This window comes from Mizuhopecten yessoensis, unplaced genomic scaffold (genome assembly GCF_002113885.1).
Source record: "Mizuhopecten yessoensis strain PY_sf001 unplaced genomic scaffold, ASM211388v2 scaffold1923, whole genome shotgun sequence".
NCBI classification, from domain to species: domain Eukaryota; kingdom Metazoa; phylum Mollusca; class Bivalvia; order Pectinida; family Pectinidae; genus Mizuhopecten; species Mizuhopecten yessoensis.
This window is the reverse complement of record NW_018404289.1, coordinates 45,209-65,731: the sequence shown is the minus strand read 5'-3', so window position 1 is coordinate 65,731 and position 20,523 is coordinate 45,209. Positions and strand designations below refer to the sequence as shown.

At 34.6% G+C, this 20,523-nt stretch overlaps 2 protein-coding genes across 3 annotated transcripts in view; one reads left to right on the top strand and one right to left on the bottom strand.

Moving 5' to 3' along the window:
* LOC110442702 (cullin-5-like) overlaps positions 1 to 13,264 on the bottom strand; it is a 42,791-nt gene extending 29,527 nt beyond the window's left edge. Inside the window, exons 1-8 of one of the 2 annotated variants that reach the window (XM_021486425.1) lie at positions 13,185 to 13,264; positions 11,086 to 11,195; positions 5,262 to 5,361; positions 4,343 to 4,525; positions 3,916 to 4,057; positions 3,404 to 3,630; positions 1,646 to 1,739; positions 91 to 227 (exon numbers count right to left, since the gene is read on the bottom strand). In XM_021486425.1, coding sequence (XP_021342100.1) covers positions 91 to 227; positions 1,646 to 1,739; positions 3,404 to 3,630; positions 3,916 to 4,057; positions 4,343 to 4,525; positions 5,262 to 5,361; positions 11,086 to 11,195; positions 13,185 to 13,199 — 1,008 coding nt within the window. In that variant the 5' untranslated portion in view covers positions 13,200 to 13,264. The remainder of the gene's footprint in view (positions 1 to 90; positions 228 to 1,645; positions 1,740 to 3,403; positions 3,631 to 3,915; positions 4,058 to 4,342; positions 4,526 to 5,261; positions 5,362 to 11,085; positions 11,196 to 13,184) is intronic. The other variant, XM_021486434.1, reaches the window with a different exon arrangement.
* Positions 13,265 to 19,503, top strand: LOC110442709 (prefoldin subunit 3-like). The gene is made up of 6 exons (XM_021486448.1): positions 13,265 to 13,373; positions 15,145 to 15,269; positions 15,645 to 15,711; positions 16,056 to 16,154; positions 16,584 to 16,722; positions 18,517 to 19,503. The coding sequence occupies exons 1-6, from the start codon at positions 13,308 to 13,310 to the stop codon at positions 18,579 to 18,581; spliced, it is 561 nt and encodes a 186-aa protein (XP_021342123.1). The 5' UTR covers positions 13,265 to 13,307; the 3' UTR covers positions 18,582 to 19,503.
* The last annotated feature ends 1,020 nt before the right edge of the window (positions 19,504 to 20,523 follow it).

Genomic DNA, 20,523 nt, shown 5'->3' with positions numbered 1-20,523 from the left:
CGCAATAGGTCACTTGAGACTTTGTCTCAGGTGACCTAATAATATGCTTTGTAGTTGGATAAAAAGTTTTCAAAAGACATTACTACGTACAGTTGTGATCGTTTCAGCAGCTGCCATCATGTCAGCGAGGCCCTGACTGACAATGTAGGCCTCCAGAGCATGTAGCATGGGTGCGATTCCATCAGGCACCCGGTCCATCAGGCTAAACATCAGGCGCAGTTCTTTACCAACAGAGTAATACGACACTCAACACAAGAAGTACAGGGAGAAAACTAGGCAGTGTGATTCACTTATCGTAACTTTCAACAAATTTCATAGTATATATATATAAGGTTCCTTGTCAGCGATGCTCTCAGCTTAATTGCAGCCTTCGGCTGTCTTTAGCCGAGGGGACTATTGGTTTTATATAATAGCTATATTTTCAATTATAGTATATCAGTTCTATCTTCTTGTAATATGATGTATATGTATATATAACTGTTCTGTTTCACTTTGTCTTGATAAAGGAGCTAATCCCTCCGAAAATTTGACAACCTAAACTTGTCCACACTGTTGGAATTACTTCTTTGCCCCATATACTATTTTAAGTAATTCGTATCCTTCAGACATACCTCCATTAGGATCCAGTGTTATATGGGATTTTACCGTCTATATTACTTCTTTGACCCATATATTTATAAATAGGTATACAATTGGAATGGATAACAGGTAAAGCCTATAGAAATCTTCTCCATTACTGGTTTTATAACACATATATACACAAATAATATTTGAAGGCAAAAAGATTATCTGTTTTATGTATATAAGATCAGTAAAGAAGTAGTTTTGAACATGAAATAATTATTCAAATAATCTTGTGAAGATACATGTTATATTTTATCATTCCATTCATGAATTCATGTCCTTTCCAATTAGTTACTGGTAAAATATTCAGTCAATTTAATTCTATTAGTTTACTGCACCCATCTGTTTATCAAAAATATCTTACTGAAAACTATTCAATAAATATTTTGTGAAGTTTTTCAAATGGAACAATTTCCAATGAGGTTACTTTAGAGACAAGCTAACAGGTAAATTTACCGTGGTAAGTATTTCTATATACCTGTCCTTGATACCATCTGATCCAATAATAACAAGCTACAAGATCACTTGTCGATTTTGAGCTTAAATCATATATAAAACTTAGATCTGTTTGAAAGTTTGGTATCGAATGTTTCCTTTTTTATCGTCTTCAACTAATCTGTTAACAAGTCATTCCAACTGATATGCCATGCCTGTGCCCCGCTTTGACCATCAATGCACATGTCAAGTTTGGTTGGTGTAGCACTTATAGTTTCAGAGAAACTGACTTAAACACAAAAACTTAATGTTGATGGAGATGCTGACAAAATCAAGGTAAGGAAAGGTAGGCCGCATCCAGCATTTGATGCATGGGTTGAGATGTACTACCTAAGATGCATCTTTAGTCCAAGTTTGGTTGGTCTAGCACTTATACTTTCACTGAAACAAACTTAAACGCAAAAACTTAATGTTGACGCTGTCGCCAGAAAACCAACACCCGAGTCTAGTTTCCGCTACCTTGTGGGGGCGAGACAAAAATGTATGTTTTCTGAGATTAACGGCGCCATCAAATTTTGATACTTACTTTCTGTCTCATTATTCTTTATCATAGAAGCACATTCTTTGAGAATGGTTTCCTTGAAAGCTGTGACGAGGACATTTACACAACATTCTGTCAACTGTGAAAGATACAATGTGACGGTTATACAGATCTTCTCAAAACTTCAATGACTGTCTTAATGAGGAATTTAAGAAATGAATATTGTTATTTTGGAATACTCACAAAATGTTCAATCAGTTTTTGTAATAATTACCATATTTTGTTTATCTCAAAAAAAGACAAAAGGATTTTTGATACTGGTCATTCTGTTTTCATTTTATCAGATAACAAACACATCAAAACTCTGATTTTAATAATAATTATAATAATAGTCTTTATTTATACTTGATGTCAAAGTTGAGTCAACGACTCGTCTAACATTTGGTCAAGTAGTTATAAAATATACAATAATTTACAAAATGTACATAAAACAGAGAATCATCAGAATAAAACATGATTAAATGCAATTGTATAAAACATCCATTTACAGTTCTTAAGATAAGTCCATAAAAAACTTCTTAGCACTCTGTTTAAAAGACAATGGTGAGGGTGCATTTCTAACATGTTCAAGTAAAATATTCCATGTATACGGTCCCTGGTAGGTAGAAGATTCCTTAAACATTAGTTTTAAATGAAGGTAGGTAAAACAAGTTATTAGACAAAGATCTAGTCACTCTTGACTGGACATCCGTAGTGTATTTAAAATGGTTAAGATAGTGCGGAGCCAATCCATGTAAAAATTTGTACATTAAAACTGACTGATTGTGCAATAAACGTTTTGAAAAAGGTAGCCAGTTAAACTTCTTATACATGTCACTGGATGGAGTATTGAACTCACAGTTCAAGATAACCCTTGCAGCTCCTTTCTGGAGTTTATCGAGTTTGGTTGTATTTACCTGAGAAGTGTTTCCCCAGGTATTTGCATAATAGTGAAAATATGGATTTACAAAACAGTTGTAATATGTTAAACAGGAACCCTGACTTGAACAATCTCAAACGTTTCATTTGAAAAATGTAAAAAGACAGCTGTTTGCATACATCGTTAACATGTGCATTCCAAGATAAACATTCATCAACAGTGACGCCAAGGAGTTTTTCTGTTTTTACATTTTCGGTGCCATTGGTAATAACACTCAGGCCTGCTCTTACGTTGATATGTAATAATTAACATAGTTTTTGTTTTCTCAGTATTAATACACATTTTATTAGAACTACACCGTTTAGAAATAAGATTTGCATCAGCATTAAATTTGTCATTTATTACATCAATGAATTTATCATTAGTCTCAACTGTGGTATCATCGGCATACAAGTGTGAACTGCAGTGATAATGACTTTTATTTAACACTGTAAAGGGAATGAGGTAATTTGAGAACATTTTTTTTTTTTTTTGTTGAGTTTTGTGTATCACCAATTCCTTTAGAAGTTGTGTATTTTACTCTGGATTTTTATTGCCATTTTAAGAAGTAAACTCAGTTCAGGCAGTATGTGTGGGTTTATTAATGCTATAAAAACATAAATGGAAGCAGCATCGCCTGTTTTTAATATTATTTCGAAATATAAATATGAATTGAATTTCTTGGTTATGTTTGTGAGAAAATATAGGAACAACAGTCATACAACTAATTATATCTGTAAAACTAATAATACATGTCCTGTATATTGAAATTTTGTGAAAATTTGTGGACATTTTGAACTATCAAAAATCTGGAAACTTTACAGATGTGTATGTTGATGACTTACTGTTGAGACTGAACTACATCCCCATCCCGTCTCCAGATACCGACGGGCTCTCGTCTCCTCCTCCTTCAGCTTAGCGTCAGCATACCTCATATAGTTCTGTACACCATTGGCCTCCAGGTATTGGGGCGCCTTCAGTTTGTAGAACTTCTCTGTGGCATCAAGGTAAGCTTTCTCAAAGTTCTCCCGGTAAATCTTTAACTTGTCTTCTACATCTGAACTAAGGTTTACTGGTTAAACAAAAAGTGGAAATCATAGCAATGACAAAGCAGTTTCATATCTACTTTCTACTGTTTACAATTTAAGCCTTTAGGCAAATTCACACATTAATTTTAGAAATTCAGAACATCTTTTAANGCAATGACAAAGCAGTTTCATATCTACTTTCTACTGTTTACAATTTAAGCCTTTAGGCAAATTCACACATTAATTTTAGAAATTCAGAACATCTTTTAATTTGTGTTGACAAAATTGGCAAAATATAAATATATATATATATATATGAATAATCGTACCATATGATTCTCGTACACCTATGACGAGCTGTGAGTCGAAAGCCTCTCCATTCCTCTCTGCGTGGAGTAATTTCATGGCACTGTCCTGCAGTCTTTGTTTTATATTGGAGAAAATGCTCTGGTTCCAGCTGTCCAGCATCAACTAGAACCACACAACACAGGTTTGCTACAAGTGAGGTATTGCTATTTTCCAGTCGAGCACAAGCCAATCATTCAAAGCTTTGCCACCTAATCAATTTACGCAAGCTCAAATGAAGTTGTCATCAAAATGGAAAATCTTTCCATAAGAAATAATTGTAATTGTTGGCAGTACTAAATTATTTGTTACATTCAATGTGTTACACGAAAATAATGTTAATTGGTGATAACTTACTGAATTATATGTTAGACATTTAGTTAGGTTTATCTATGTGATTACTTCCCCTACCTTTCTGACTAGACTTTCCTCTCCTTGAGTCTTTTTCTGCATGCTGCCATGTGGCTTGCCAGCAAGGGATGTGACTAACTGCATAAAGGGTTTGGGGAGGTAGTCACACTGAGTGAAGAACTTGCCCCACTCAGCGATGTAAGCTTTTAGTAGGGCGGAGTCCTCATGGTGCTGCAGCACTCTCTGTAACAGGCACAGTTAATTAACTAGTTGTTTTTTATACAGTGGTGTACAATTACACAAGCCTAGTAGATATTATGTTTGTACTAATGAAAATTGTCAACAGGAAAAGTTTGCTGGACAAAGAACAGATGCTGCACCTGGCTTATTTCATCAGTCCTTCAGACCAGGGGAGATTAAACAAAGATACTTATTTTTTTCAATTTAAGGTCCACATGGCTTTATAAAAGTTATAGACAAAGGTTTTGCAATAGTGTTTACTGTGAAAATAATTAACATGCTTTGACGAAAAATTGATTGATCTAATACAAACAGATACTGTAATACACCAGTTTAAATATTTAAACAAAACAAGAAGCCTGGAGGACATCCATGCATAGACTAACAAACTTCATTTAAAAAAAAAAGGATGGCAATGCAAATTACTGGCTAAATACAGACCATGGTTTGATAAAGATTAAAACGGACAAGTAACACAGCCTGAGGAGAAAAGCATTAACACATCTTTTCAATAAAATAATGAGAAAGATATATTTTTTTAAATATTTTGACTGCAACCAGGCAAATTATGTTTGTATTTTTTTTCAGGCGAGTCCTAACATCATTTCAAAAATGTTGAGTCCCATAACTAGAGCTATAGTTCATTCATAAAATGAAGAAGAGTCCTGCACTGGAAAAGCATGAGACCAGGGTTCAAATATAAGTGTACAAAAAATAACTGATCAAGCACAAGACTTACGGACTGGGCATGTCTGATGAAGTCAAGGATATCCTCCTGTAGGGCACCATACATCTTGTTTGGGCCTTTGTCGTCCCATAAGCACACAGAGTGCACAGCACTGCAAAAGTAGTGAACTTATATATCATAGGGCATATTATATTACACCTGTACTTTTGTACAGGAAACTTTAAACTGAAATTATATCTACGGATACAAATTTCAAGGATTTAATATAGTTAAATAAATACATAATCATCCATCAACGTGCGTTCAAAAGTGTCCCGTTACCTAGATATAGGCAATCAAAGTTGACCGCTCCTTACTGGCTAGAATTTTAATGAGCTATCAGGTCACATGGTACTTGTTACAGAGTGGCACATTTTGGTCACTGGTCCATATAACAGGTAGCTAGGGTTCAGGAGTTATACCTCTCCTTTATATTTCTGATTTGCTTCAAAGGACACGTCTGCCAGTGCGATTCTTGGCATGAACCTACATACTAAATACATACAATTCTCTACCAATTTAGGTTGAAGACGGGAAGAAGACAAATCACTATTTACGTAAAAAAAATACTTTGGGGGACGATTCTGATAAGACAGAAACGTAATTAAGATATGAATATAGCACAGAGGCTACACAGAATGAAAACTCCATATATTACTTGATTTAAAATAAGAAGATGACGTAAGAGCCAGTTTCATTATGTGACTTTTTAGAGTCATATATCTGCAATATAATCTGCTGTAATGTTCTGAAATCTGCTGATAAATCGCATGTATTCCCCTATATATGTATATACATGTATGTATTCCCCTATATATGTATATACTTAATAACCCCATGAAACGTTACATATCCACATATCAACGTCTAAAAGTGAAAGTTTTACCAAATATCCTTTGCATCGTAGACATGGAAAGCATAAACTTTCACTCAATTTGGTTGTCTCATAATCGTGAATGTAGATCACTTGAAAAGTAAAAACACCGGACAGTATAGTTTAATTGTATACCCAAGTGTATATGTGAACAACAAATTTATGTCAAGTGTCAATCAAACTGTCACTGTCACAATTAAATATGATAGTTTGAAATATTTGTTTCGTTGAAGTATTGCTTTAGATGTCTGCTGAAATCGGGATGCGAAAATGAAAATGGCCCTTCTCCACTTTATGATTTTTTTCTTCATTGCACTTAAAATAAGTAACTTGCTAGTCTATTTGCGTGGAATAAGCAAATACTTTTCTCTCTAATGTGTATTGAAATATATAAAAAATAAGTGTACCGTTCTGAGGCATTATTTGCCTACCCCGTTTAACAACAATTACAATAAGGTTTTTTACAACATCTTTATAAATAATTAAACACTAGCGCTCTGGGAAAATACATGGAAAATGATCTTCCACTGAAACAAATGCAATGTGTTAATTGTCGGTGACTAAAAACAAAACTCCAATAGTCCATAATTATACTTTACATGGACACGTACTGGAACAACTTAGTCAGGCCAAGTATCTGGGTGTAACACTATCATCTGACCATAAATGGGATTCACATATAAATACTATCTGCCCAAAAGCAAATTTGACACTAGGCTTTTTAAGACGAAATCTTAAAATTGGCTCAACATCAGCCAAAGTACAGGCATACAAATCATTAGTTCGACCATCACTTGAGTATGCCTGTACAGTATGGGACCCTCACACCCAAACAAATATTGACAAGTTGGAAATGGTCCAGGGAAGGGCAGCAAGCTATGTGCTCAATAAGCACAGGTACAACCATCGTACCTCCAGTATGTCAGAAATGTTGGACCACCTAAAGCTGCGCCCTCTAGCAGATAGACGTAGAGATGCTCGTCTGACCATGCTTCATAACATTGTAAACCAGAAAGACGCTATCGTAAAACCAGACAGATTAATTAGTTAGAAAATAATCCTCAACAAACCACCAGTTTTCGTATCAAATTCCCCACTCAAAAACCCAGACCAGAAAGGTATAATTTTTCCCTCAAACTATACCCGAGTGGAATAAACTCCCACCTGACATTATTTCAAGCCCCACAACGGAATTATTCAAATAAGCCCACTACCATCACTTTTCAAACGCAATTTAGACCATCTCCTATCTTTTAAAAACAATCTCTTTTCATGTTTCACTCCTCGTCTGACATTTTATTTTCAAATTGTTGAAGTTGGTCAGTACCATTTAGAAGTAGAAGTAGAAACAGGTTCGTCACTCTGGTGTGTCTTGAAGTAATTACCCAAAACCCAAGCACAAACCTTACTGCTTCATATTCTATGCATATTTTTTCAGAAAAGAAGCAGGTTCCCAAATTTCCACTCATCGCTTGCTTCAAATTATAAATGTTTTTCAAACTCAAAGAATTATGTCGGGCTCAATCTAGTTGGTGATATTCAATTCAACTAGGCTTCACAACATTGGTTTTGCGTTTGTTTTAAAACACAATTTTTATAAACAGGAACTGCATTAGTTTGGATTGATGTTAAAATTATCAATCAAGGTATATTCTGAAAACAGTGTGTCACGTGTAAACTCATCACAATTTCATGGATCCGCCCCTAAAGATATATTTTTGTTAAAAATGCTGCTAAACAAATGTTGATGTTGGTATTTTAAACTATTCAATAAATGTCATATCATCACCACCATTACTCCAAAATTCATAAAACTTCAAAATTCATAAATTTAATAAAACAAGAGGCCCATGGGCCTTAACGATCACCTGAGTACTACAGTATTAATTTTTGTTGTTGAAATATGAAGTGGAGATAATGTTGTCAATCATCCCTACCAAAATTTGAGTAAAAAAAAAATTAAAAGTATAACTTTAACTCAAGTTAGTCAGGACAATGAGTTGATCATTCCTAGACCGCGTTTCAGTCAATATAGCCTATTAGAACTTGTTTTTAAGTTTTAAATTAAAAAAAATCCAAAATGGCAGCCATGGCGGCCATTATGGATTTTTGATGGACCCGAAAAAAATCTATTTTGCCAGGACCATTCCTACCAAGTTTCAGTTAAATGGGCCTAGTAGAACTCGGCTTTAAGTTTGAATAGTTTTTCAAAATGGTGGCCATATTGGATTTCTGATCGACCTAAAAAATAACAACACTTTGTCAGGACCTTGAGTTGATCATTCCTACCAAGTTTCAGTTAAATAGGCCCAGTAGAACTTGACTTTAAGTGAGAAATAGTTTTTTTAAATGGCGGCTGTGACAGCCATATTGGATTTCTGATTGACCCAAAAAATAACAACACTTTGTCAAGAACATAAGTCGATCATTCCTACCAAGTTTCAGTTAAATCGTCCTAGTAGAACTTGACTTTAAGTTTGAAATATGTTTTTAAAATGGCCGGCCCTAGTGGCCATATTGGATTTTTCATCAACCCAAAAAAATAACAACACTTTGTCAGGACCATTCCTACCAAGTTTCAGTTAAATCGGCCCAGTAGAACTTGACTTTAAGTTTGAAATAGTTTTTCAAAATGGACGGCCCTGGCGGCCATAATGGATTTCTGATCGACCCGAAAAATAACAACACTTTGTCAGGACCTTGAGTTGATCATTCCTACCAAGTTTCAGTTAAATAGGCCCAGTAGAACTTGACTTTAAGTTCGTAATAGTTTTTCAAAATGGCCAGCCCTGGTGGTCATATTGGATTTCTGATTGACCCAAAAAATAACAACACTTTGTCAGGACAATGACTCGGTCATTCCTACCAAGTTTCAGTTAAATCAGCCCAGTAGAACTTGACTTTAAATTTGAAATAGTTTTTCAAAATGGCGGTCTCAGTGGCCATTTTGGATTTCTGATCGACCCGAAAAATAACAACACTTGTTAAAGGAGTTGTCAGTAACATTCCCATGAAGTATCAATGAAATCCCTTTGACAGTATTTCAGCTTAATTTGAAAATGTAAAATGTTAACGGACGACGAATGATGGACAAGACGGATAGCAATAGTTCACTTGAGCTGAAGCTCAGTTGACCAAAAAACAAATATCGTATATGATACACATACATGTTTACCGTATTAAACATCGTCAGTTTTGGTCCAGGTTACTAGCCTAAGGTCAAATCGCATGTAAAATACAGTTACACACTGTTGAAATATACTTATAATGCTTTCAACAACAAAAAATCTTCCAACATTGGGGACAAAAAGAAACGCACTGGTACATCATACTACTCTGTACTTGTGTTAGTTGGAGGATTGGTTATCAATGCCATTTGGCCATGACATTCACAGGTAACACCTCTGAGGTAATTAGTTTACCTGTGATTTTACAGGTAGGTATCATAAATGCCCTTTGGCTATAGACTAGTATTAAGTGGTAAGAACTATAGCTAATTAACATACCTTTTAATTCACAGATAAGATATTTAGGTGTGTAAACTGTGTATTACTATCACTCAGCTAAAAGTTACAATGTACATTGAATGACGTTGATGCAGACACGGAATTAGATTTTCATGATTCAGACTTGAATGTATAACTTTTCTTTCAGAGAATTGATGTCTTTATTTGTAGATTGATGATTTTACCCATACAACATAATTATTATATTGGTTGCTGCCATTACTTACAACATTTTGCAGATACATGTAATATGTAAATATGTAAAGGGGGCATGTCAGAATGGGTACACCTAATTGACATGACATTGTATAAGTCGTGCCACTGTGACGTCACAGATCACGTGACCTCATACAGAGTTCAAAATATGCATATTCACTTGGCTAATACAGATGGGGCATCACCTGGCCTGTCTATCATCTGAGTATCGAGAGAGACGGGGTCTCGGCCACTACATCACCTGGCCTGTCTATCATCTGTGTATCGAGAGAGACAGGGTCTCGGCCACTACATCACCTGGCCTGTCTATCATCTGAGTATCGAGAGAGACGGGGTCTCGGCCAATACATCACCTGGCCTGTCTATAATCTGAGTATCGAGAGAGACTGGGTCGCTCGGCCACTACATCACCTGGCCTGTCTATCATCTGAGTATCGAGAGAGACAGGGTATAGGTCACTACATCACCTGGCCTGTCTATCATCTGAGTATCGAGAGAGACGGGGTATTGGTCACTACATCACCTGGCCTGTCTATCATCTGAGTATCGAGAGAGACTGGGTCTCGGCCACTACAGACGGGGGTCTCGGTCACTACACAACTTAATGCATCAAATGACCATAAAATATGAAATTATTAAAAATCATGGTCAAAACCCTTTCACATTACAAAATTACATGAAACTATAACGACCAATTTCTATTTTTACTTAAGTAAAAGCAGATGAAATAGTATACAGTTAAAACATATGGGCTTTATGTTCCAGGTCTACTTCCCTAGGAAAGCTGATGGGAATACCTGGTAGGTCTGGTCAAGAGGAAGGAACCAGGATTTTGCTATATCCCCAAAGCTCATACATTATTTTATCATACTTGTACAAAACCAAGACATATTTAGAAAGTAATGTTCCAACCACCGAAAAGCTACATTGCCATATATACCTTCTTTCAATATCAAAGTTGATAACAAATGGACAGTGTAAGGTCAATACAAGCTCTGCCCGTCCACAAGCGTCCAGGGTTGTTCGATATTTGTGACTTACAAGGCTGATATAGAGAACTAATAACATAAACAGTGAAGTAAGGGCAAAAGCAGGGAATAGTAAATTTGATAAATTACTTTAATAGTGAAAGCCGGGGTATGTTAATTTGTTTTAATGCAATACTCTTTACTTTTCTTTTTTCTTTTCTCCATTTAGAAAAAAAAAATCACAATTATGCAGAATGTTTTATCATACTAACCAGAAAAGATCCTGCCATTCTATTTTGGTGACAGGCTCCTGACGAAGCAACTTCAGGGCTGTAGGACGCATTAACGGCCATCGTTCTTCAAACTGGGACTGTCCTTGTTGCTGAAAATATGAAGTAAAATCAAAATGTACAAAGGCAATCCATTATTGAAACTAATTTAAAAATCAGCATCCATTACAAAATTAATGTAAGTTAATATATAATAATATTCGCCATAAAAATAAGCACAGACTATGTGAAAATTCAGCTTTCTAACATCATTGATTTTGAAAAGATTAGTGCTACTGGAGAAAGAAAGTTAACAGGACATAATTTTGTAAAATGCATGGCAACATGTGAATTTTATGTAATCATTTTTTTTAAAAGGACTTAAACCAATATTTTACAATAGATAAAATGGTAATAGCTTAGTTTAACATGCTTCAGTAATGATATATATACGTCTGGGAAAATCACAGAAATATGGCAATAAATCAAAATACCAATTCCTGATGCTTAAGACTAATCAACTAGATTCAATATAAACTACCTACAACAACAATTTAAACAAAAGAGGTATAGGGACTAATTTGTTTTCAAACATGCAACCATGCTTTAAATAGCTTGACCATCACCAGTTGGTGGTCACTTTGTTTGGTCTAGGGAGTGTGTGCTATAGATCTAGAGTTACTAAAAGAAGCAGCAACTTTCCAATCCTCTTAATTTACATCCCTGGTTTCGGGTTTCATTAATCCAAAACTGAAGGGGAAGATTGTTCTTTCTTTTTCCCCCCTTTTGAATGAATGCTAGTATTTAGACAGAGTTTGTGTCCAGACACTTATCTACTGTACAAATGGGTATTAAAAGTTATTTTCCTGATAAATGTTCTTTTATTTCTTGCATGTGCAACGACAATTATACAGGTGATGAGTAATGTTGATGAAAAGTATTAACACAACAAATTTCTTGGCCATAATATGGGTAGTCGGACACTAGTCCTAGACCAATGGAATATCAAGCTGGATTAGTGGTTTTAAAACCTGCTAGCCTATTTGACTAGTCAAAATCTTATAGTACTGATCATGTTGAATACTATTAGGTTTCGTAGAATATGTACATTGACTAAGTAGTGAATTTGAAACTACCACTAGCCTAATAATTAGTGTTTTTTAAAACTAATTTCTAGCCTTCAAAGCCCCTGAGTAAAGCGAAAAAGTTTTGTGAAAAAGAAAGTATAACAAATGTATTTCTTAAGCATATAACGTTTTATTACAGTACACTGGGAAAAGCAACCCAAAATAAGAAAAATTCTGAACAGATTATAACTCTTCTTTATTGGAGATAACAAAGAGCTTTAAAACAGTAATGAAGATTTAGCCAATTACTCGTTTCTTTTCTAGATATAAAACAAATAGGGAAGGATTTTTTTAACCAAATTAGGAAAACAGATTTACAGTCGACACTTGAAAAAAAACCTTGAAGTTGGCACTGGTCTGGATTCATAGATTAAGTCAGGTTACAGGAAACATTTTTTTTTATGCTTTATAAGCATACAATTAATTGTTGCTGGGAAAATCAATTCCCTGTTATGGACATCACATATGATGACAGCGCTTTCAAAGCAATCAAATGTTTCCTTTCTGTTAAAACAAAACAATTCCATCTATTAGGCTACAAAAAATATATTCATCTTCCTTTTCCTCCAAAATTATTTATATTCTTTCTTTGTTTACCTACAGCTGCCCTGCTATTGTCTTTTTAAAGTACACTTCACACTTCAAATCACCACTTTCAAATCATGTTATACATAGGAATCGATTATATGTGTTTTAAATAGCTATAACAATCTGGTTACCAAAATAATAAGTGTCAGTCTGAACCACAACCATGAAATCGATGTCTTATTCTGATCAGTGACAGACAGAAACGTTTTATCTTAAAGACTGTCAACACCAATCCGTTTGCTATTTACAAACAACTCTTATCTTATCAGAATAAACCAGAAACAATAAAATAACTGTTAAACAACTGAAATGAATAGGATATCATGCAAAGAGTTAATAAAACGAGAATACGCAATATTATGAACGATTTGTGAAATAATTCCTCACCTTCAACATTGCCATCTTTATATTCCATCGGAACCTCTCTAGACTTACACATCTTAAGTGAAGGCTGGTGACAAACTTATCGAACGTCATTATTGCGAGATTTAGCGAGAGTCATTTCTAAACATGGCGACAACCGAAAGCATGCCCGAACAAACGAAGCACGCTGGCATTCCTCTGGCAGAATTTGTGGTGAGAAAAGATGCATGTCCCTAATGAACTATTTTTGAAGATGACATAGTTTTCGCTAGAATGTTTGAATGTTTATAACATATCCACGATATAGACATGTCGCGTCTTGACTTTTGGGAAGATGGCATATCGCAAGAGGATGACCATAAATAATCAGGCAGTGTGTTTTGAAGGAATTCTAGACTGGCTTTTGATACAAAGCACGTTGGCTGATATTTATTGGTTTATACTTAAACGCCTTCATTTTTTTTCAGGAGAAAAATCATACGTCATTGCCTCCGAGGTTCTACAACTTACAAGTGAAAACTCGTCGTCACAGTACCAGTAATGGCGTATTGTCATGACGATGTATTGTAATGAATAGGAAATTAATAAAAAAGCACTATGTTCTTTAATATGTATTCATAAACAAAATCAGGCATGCAGGTATACACAAAAACATATGGGCATCTAATATTCTACATTACAGAAAACAATCAGTACTTGTCATGAAATCTGACTAGACTAAGTAGCCTGAGTTTCCTCTGGCCCTGACACCAGACTTTGACAGATAGATGTCTGGTGTGTGGCCAGAGCGCACTGCTATATGAAAAGGTGGAATTCTCCGACACCGCTTTGTGTCAGAGAGTTTTGAGGTGCTGACAACAAAAATTGACCATGACACAATACATTACTCACATTTATCGATAAATGGATTAATTATTGATCCAAATCTGCTCTTTTTATCACCAACAGCTGCGAAATTCTGTCAGTAGAGTCTTCGGTTTACAATCGTTCAAAATTTCCCACATGAGCGAACGTCATTTTTGTAGGTCATTGAGTGACTTAACAACAAACCATACTGATCTGGACCTAAAACAGAATATATTATTCTTGTTTTGAAAATTTCAGGACCACATTTTTTTGTTGATTAGTCACTCCTTGATACCAAACGGTGTCTAAATTTTTTTCTCCACTTTTTCATATAGCAATGCGCTCTGGACCCATACCTGACATCTTTATGTTAAAATGTTTTAGGCTGGTGTTAGGGCTTCAGGTATATAATGTGTGGAAATCTGGCCAACCATATATGAGTTTAATATAATTTTTTTTTTTTGAAAATTGAGGACAATTTCAAATGTGAATGCATCGGCCATACACTACTAAACAGACTATAAAAATTGCCTAAAAATAGTTTGCGGTGAAACATCCTAGTGCAAAAAGGCCCAGTTGAATATGGATTGCAGACAAAATAACCTGGCACTGTGAATGCAGTTAATGGTCTTTCACCCTGAAAATTGCAATGCACTTTGATTCCATAACCAAAAAAAAGTTTATATATTTCTATTGCATCCTTCATGGCCCATTTCTGAAATGTGTTGATTCTTTGATTACAGATCAGACTTGATAGATCTATAACATTTGCACACTTGCTCAACCACAGTAAAAGAGTAGGCATATGAATCAATAGTTTTACCCTCTTTGGCATGCATATATATATGCCTGATCCATTTCGGATTCAAATCTGATGGCAACAAAATTGAAAAGGTCAAAAGGACGAAAGCTCATATGTTTTGAACCATTTCTGTAATATGTTCAAGTGCAACTGAAGATGATCTGTAAGGCCCATCATGGCTGTCTGAAACCAAACAGGTTTCCTGAAATGCACATTAGTGCCTATACCAGAAGCTATTCATGAAAACTCAAACTATCTAATCGTACAATAATTTCTTGTTACATGCTGTAAACAGTGTTTATTTATTTGTCTTATTTTTTGTTACTATTTTTACAGGAGGATGTTGATAGTTATATGCAGAGAGCCAGTAATGAATCTGCTGAAGTAGTTCTCAAGAGGCTTGATGAGCAGCACAATAAATACAAATTCATGGAATACAACCTCAACACCAAAAAAGCTAGGTAACCTTACATTGACAATTTCCAGTAAAGAAACTGACAAATGTGTTTCCCTTGCACTTGCATTAAATATCATAATTTACTGCCATGCTCTTATGTTTTACATATGTATTTTAACATTTTGAGATTGAATGAAAAAACGGCCTATAGACTGTATATATGTGCACACATACAGAGATGTGCATAATACAGGTGATAAGTAGTTCTGACTACACTTCAAATCACCACTTTCAAATCATGTGATACGTAGGAATCGATTATATGTGTTTTAAATAGCCATAACAATCTGGTTACCCAAATAATAAGTGTCAGTCTGAACCACAGCCATGGAATCAATTCTTATTCTGATTCTGTTTTTTAACACCTTTTTTTGTTCAGGTTAAAGTCCCAAATTCCAGACATAAAAACCTCTTTAGATATAGTAAGACATCTACAGTCTAGAAAGGTAAGTGTTTTTCCTAGTTATTTCAGCTAGATTATATAAGGAATTAATGGAAAGCTTTACCATTTTATGTTATTTTTCATTGCATTAACATATAAAATTTCATTACACATACTCTTATCTAATTAAGAAATAATCAACATATGTGGGTGGATTATGGTGGAATATATAAGAGGATGAGAAAAATAATCGTTATACATTTTTTTGTCTTAGACTTGAAGGTTGAAAAGTATTCTAATTTCAATTATACATTTCAGTTCAATTACTAGTTCTAATGGATATTCAGGTAAATACTGAAGAAATTGATTAAAGGGAGATCATTCAAATATAGTATTGATGATTTTCAGGATTCCACTGACCCAGTAGAGACAAGGTTTTTACTGTCAGATCAGGTTTATGCGAAAGCAAAGATTCCACCCACAGAAAAAGTGTGTTTATGGTTAGGGGTAAGTACATTATCATTGTCCAAAACACATGAACATCTCCCAAGAATATTTTTACAAGATTTCGATATTACATAATGCATTATGTATTGAAAGAGCATATTAGATAAAATGCCATTGGTAATACCGTAAAAGGTTATTCTACAAAAGATTATATTGGGGGTAGAGGAGCACTTTAATTAACAATATATGGGGTCTAGGATGGGTTAATAATTATCACAATTTTCTGGAATAGACCATTGCAATGAGAGTACTTCAGGAACAAAAAATAGCAGCAAAGTAAAAAAATGTTGGAGTTGGGTATCATGAATTAAAACAATCTAGGATAATAACTGGTAATTATAAATGACTTAACCTTTGATTAATGTTGTTACGTTTATATATTTTCCTTATTTGTAAATAATGCTTGGTCTTTTTCTGTTTTCTTTTCAGGCTAATGTAATGTTGGAATACACTATTGATGATGCAACAAGTTTGTTAGAAAAGAACTTAGATGCAGCTAGCAAAAACCTAACACAAGTTGATGACGATTTAAGTTATATTAGAGACCAAACAACAACGTTAGAAGTCAGTATCCTTTTTACCAAATATTTACACGCCCAAGTGTTCAGGCATTGGACCAAGTTATGTTGAAGGTGTCTGTTTGTCCAGAGGTCTAGGGCACGTGTCAGCATTTTAACTTTAGTGTAAGTTATACCCCTCCGAACAAAGGCAAATTTCACAAGACTTCAAAACACTGTCTAGTATAATTGTAGACATGTGGCTTACCTTGGCCAAAGCACTCAGTGAATTTCACACTTTTTGGCACCTAAGCCATTGGTATGTAAACCCGGTATGTACTTTATTTGTGAAATAAAAATGAAAAAGAGAACAGTAATCACTGTTATTTAATAATAAGGTACACTGGGCAGCATCTCTTTATAATTATAAAAATATATAAATAATAATGATAATAACGCTTTATTTTTAGAAGGTAGCTCAATTAGTTACAAAACTATTCTCCCTTGAGGCCTTCTCTACAATCTACGGCAATAATATATACAGAGTAATAGCATTAAATATGAATATAAATTCAGGTATAATCAAAGGCAACATTGCATAGATTTGAAATACAATTCTAGCATAATTACAGCCAAACATGTTGCTGTAAAATGTATAGTAAATTAATTGTACATGGACACAATGTAATTATATTATCAATACTTAAATATGAATCAAGAAGCATATACATAGTAATTTACAGACAACATTGCAAAGATTGTAATCTTTCTAGTACAGGAACTTGATAACATGGAGGATACAGCAATATGGTCATAATATAAATATGGATCGAACTAGAATTCAGAGGTGAAGAAAGTGCTTAAAACATTTTGTCTTGAAAGACTGTAGACTGTCAGAATTTTTAGTTTGTACGGGCAATCCATTCCATGCATGAATACCAAACATTTGAAAGCTTTTCTTATATAGTTCTATCTTAGGTTTGGGTTGGATCAGTTCTCTATCTGTTGTAAAACGTAAAGTATAATTAGATGGAGGTTGGACAAATAAATTCTTGAGGTATTTAGGTGTTAATCCATCAATTGATTTATACATAGTACAGCTTTGTGATAATTCACCCTTTTTGTGTCGCATGCGAAAAGCTGGTGACACATAGGTATTGCTTTGTCGGCGGCGTCGTCGTCGTCCGAACAGAGGTTTTCGTGCAATAACTTGAGTTTCCTTGGGCTGATCAAACTCAAACTTCATGCAGTGCTTCCTTACCAAAAGTGCTTGGTTGGGATTGCTTTTCAGGTCCGAAGGTCAAATGTCAAGGTCACTGTTACTATAAATAGAAAATCTGTTTTCGTGCAATAACTTCAGTTTCCTTGGGCCGATCAAACTCAAACTGCATGCAGGCGACACATCCACTTCCGTGGAATTCTTGTATTAATTTCTAAACTGTAGTTTCAATTAAAGTGGTTTAGATGGTGCATCTGATGGTTCATTGAGGATTATACGTGCTACTCTTTTTGTAATTTTAGCACTCTAAGTTTTGTTTGGAACAATTTCCCCATATAGTTATACAGTAATCCAGTAGTAGCAAAATATAAGCATTATAGTACAGTATTCTGGTATTCTGAGGCAAATACTTCCATATTTGAATAAGCAATGCTAAAGAATGAATCATTATATAAGTTACTTTTCAGAAAAAGTGTCATGTTAGAATTTGGTTCTGTGAGGAAGAAATCCCATATTAAACACAGAATTGTGAGTGTTATAGCATCACCTAGATTTAACAGTATTGTGATTTTGTAAACCTTGGTGTTAGTCAGTGTTGATTTATAGCAGTGTTTGTCCTGAACCGTTTCCTTAACTTGATTCTTAGATATGGCGCGAGTTTACAACTGGGATGTGAAGAGACGACAGGCAACACAGGGAGCTAAGTCATAGTCCTCAGCCTCTCCGTCAATTCCACGCCAAAGTTTCTGACCAGGCTGAAAAACCTTGCTCTCTTTCTGATGACCAGCTTCAAAACTACCAAATATTTAACTTACTGTAAAATTCCTTTATACAATGAAAACAGTTCAGCTGCTTAACAGTGTAACAGTTCCTAGGTTTTGATGAAGAAAATACATTCGTGTAGATTTGATTGGGCATTGACTTTGTGTTTCAGACAACAAGCAGAGGTTTACTGTTAAGAGTGGGTTTTTTTATCAAAGAAAACTTATCTGTTTTTCAGAAGTATTTCAACCTAGAAAGAGTTTGGATTGACTTTCAAAGACGGGATCAAGAAAAAGTTAAAATTTCATAAATAACACCAGTAAATTAAAATAAAAATAAGTGCTCTGAAAAAACAGTTTTGCAGTTAGCTTGAACACATAATAGAGCTTAACCTTTTTTTAAATTATATAGTGGAACAACTTTCCCCTGTTGTGTTAATTATGCTGTCTATTTGTTTGAAGGTTATATACAGATATTTATCAGTACTTCTGTATTAAATGTAAATTGGATTTTGATACATTAAAAAGTGCAATAAAATTTCGAAATAACCTGTAATCTCTACTTCATCAAGCCATTTTGAATTCAATATGAAAAAGAAAATCACGATAAACATTTGAATACCAGAATCAGGGGAACCAGTCAATATGGTTTAGCGCTTGTCACAGCTTTAGTGTTCAAAATCTGGTTAAATCTCAGCAGCGTGGAATGATCATAATGTTGGCAGTTAATCATGTTTGTGAACAAAATGTCTTTTTATTTCATACACTTGAAAATAAATCCTTTGTATCATATTATAAACTGTGTATCTTTTGTGATGTTCATTATGTCAGTAAAACCACTGAAATAAATACAGTGAAGTGGATTTCTTTTATCACTGTTTTTGTTTTGCATAATATCAATAAAGTGTGATGTTGAGGCTTATGAGAGCTTTCTCTTACCAAAGTTGTGAAAATGTTGTTCTTTGATACAAGAAGTGGAACTTTAATCTCCTGTGACTACAATAGGACCAACCTTTACAAGTAAGGGTACACTAAAAAATGGAATCAACTTTAACCGGAACAAGTTGTCCTCAAGAGATCCGATTTAGATGTGTACGTTTCTGATCATATTTACATAACTGATCATATTGATATACTTTGCTCTGCAGTGTACCCTTTTGTAGAATACACATTTTCTGTGACGGTTTTCCTTTTGTAGAACTCATCCCTTTCCTATGAAAATTGATCCTTTTGTTGATAACACACTTACCTATGAAAGTTGTCCCTATTGTAGAGTACATCTTTTGTACACCTTTTCCTGTGAAGGTGATCATATTTTCTCCCACAACTGCTGTAGGTTTCAACACTCATGACCTGTTGGGAAAAACCAGCTAGGGGTTGGTAAACATTTTTGATGGGTAACACCCTGGACATGGTTTCATTGGGCAATCTTTGATTTATGATGTCACGTAACGATGCTTTTCGACGTCATTTTTCCATTGTGATGCTATGCTCCATGGCAATTCTTTCCCCTTTCGGAAACACACATTATGTATTTCCAGAGGGGAAAATTAGTTTCTTTCTTCAGATAAAATAGGAATTTTATAGGAGAAACAGGTTTCCAACCTCGTGATGATTAGTTATCAAATCATAAAAATATGAAAATATCTTGGGTCTTGTACAATTTGAAGATTAACTAACATGATATTCAACCACCACTCGTTGGGGAACCTCTATGTAGAGTACACTCCTTCCTTTGAAAGTTGTTCCTATAGTAGAGTACAACCTTTCCTGTGAAAGTGTATCCTAATGCATAGTAAACCTTTTCCTGTGAAGATTGACACCCATTCCTGTGAAGATTGACACCCATTCCTGTGAAGATTGACACCCATTCCTGTGAAGATTGACACCCA

Bases quoted from the DNA above. Each gene is read 5' to 3' on its own strand.
- LOC110442709 (XM_021486448.1), top strand. From the start codon at position 13,308: ATGGCGACAACCGAAAGCATGCCCGAACAAACGAAGCACGCTGGCATT. The intron at 15,270-15,644 runs GTAACCTTACAT...TTTTTTGTTCAG, and splicing joins CTCAACACCAAAAAAGCTAG to GTTAAAGTCCCAAATTCCAG. The intron at 15,712-16,055 runs GTAAGTGTTTTT...GATGATTTTCAG, and splicing joins GACATCTACAGTCTAGAAAG to GATTCCACTGACCCAGTAGA.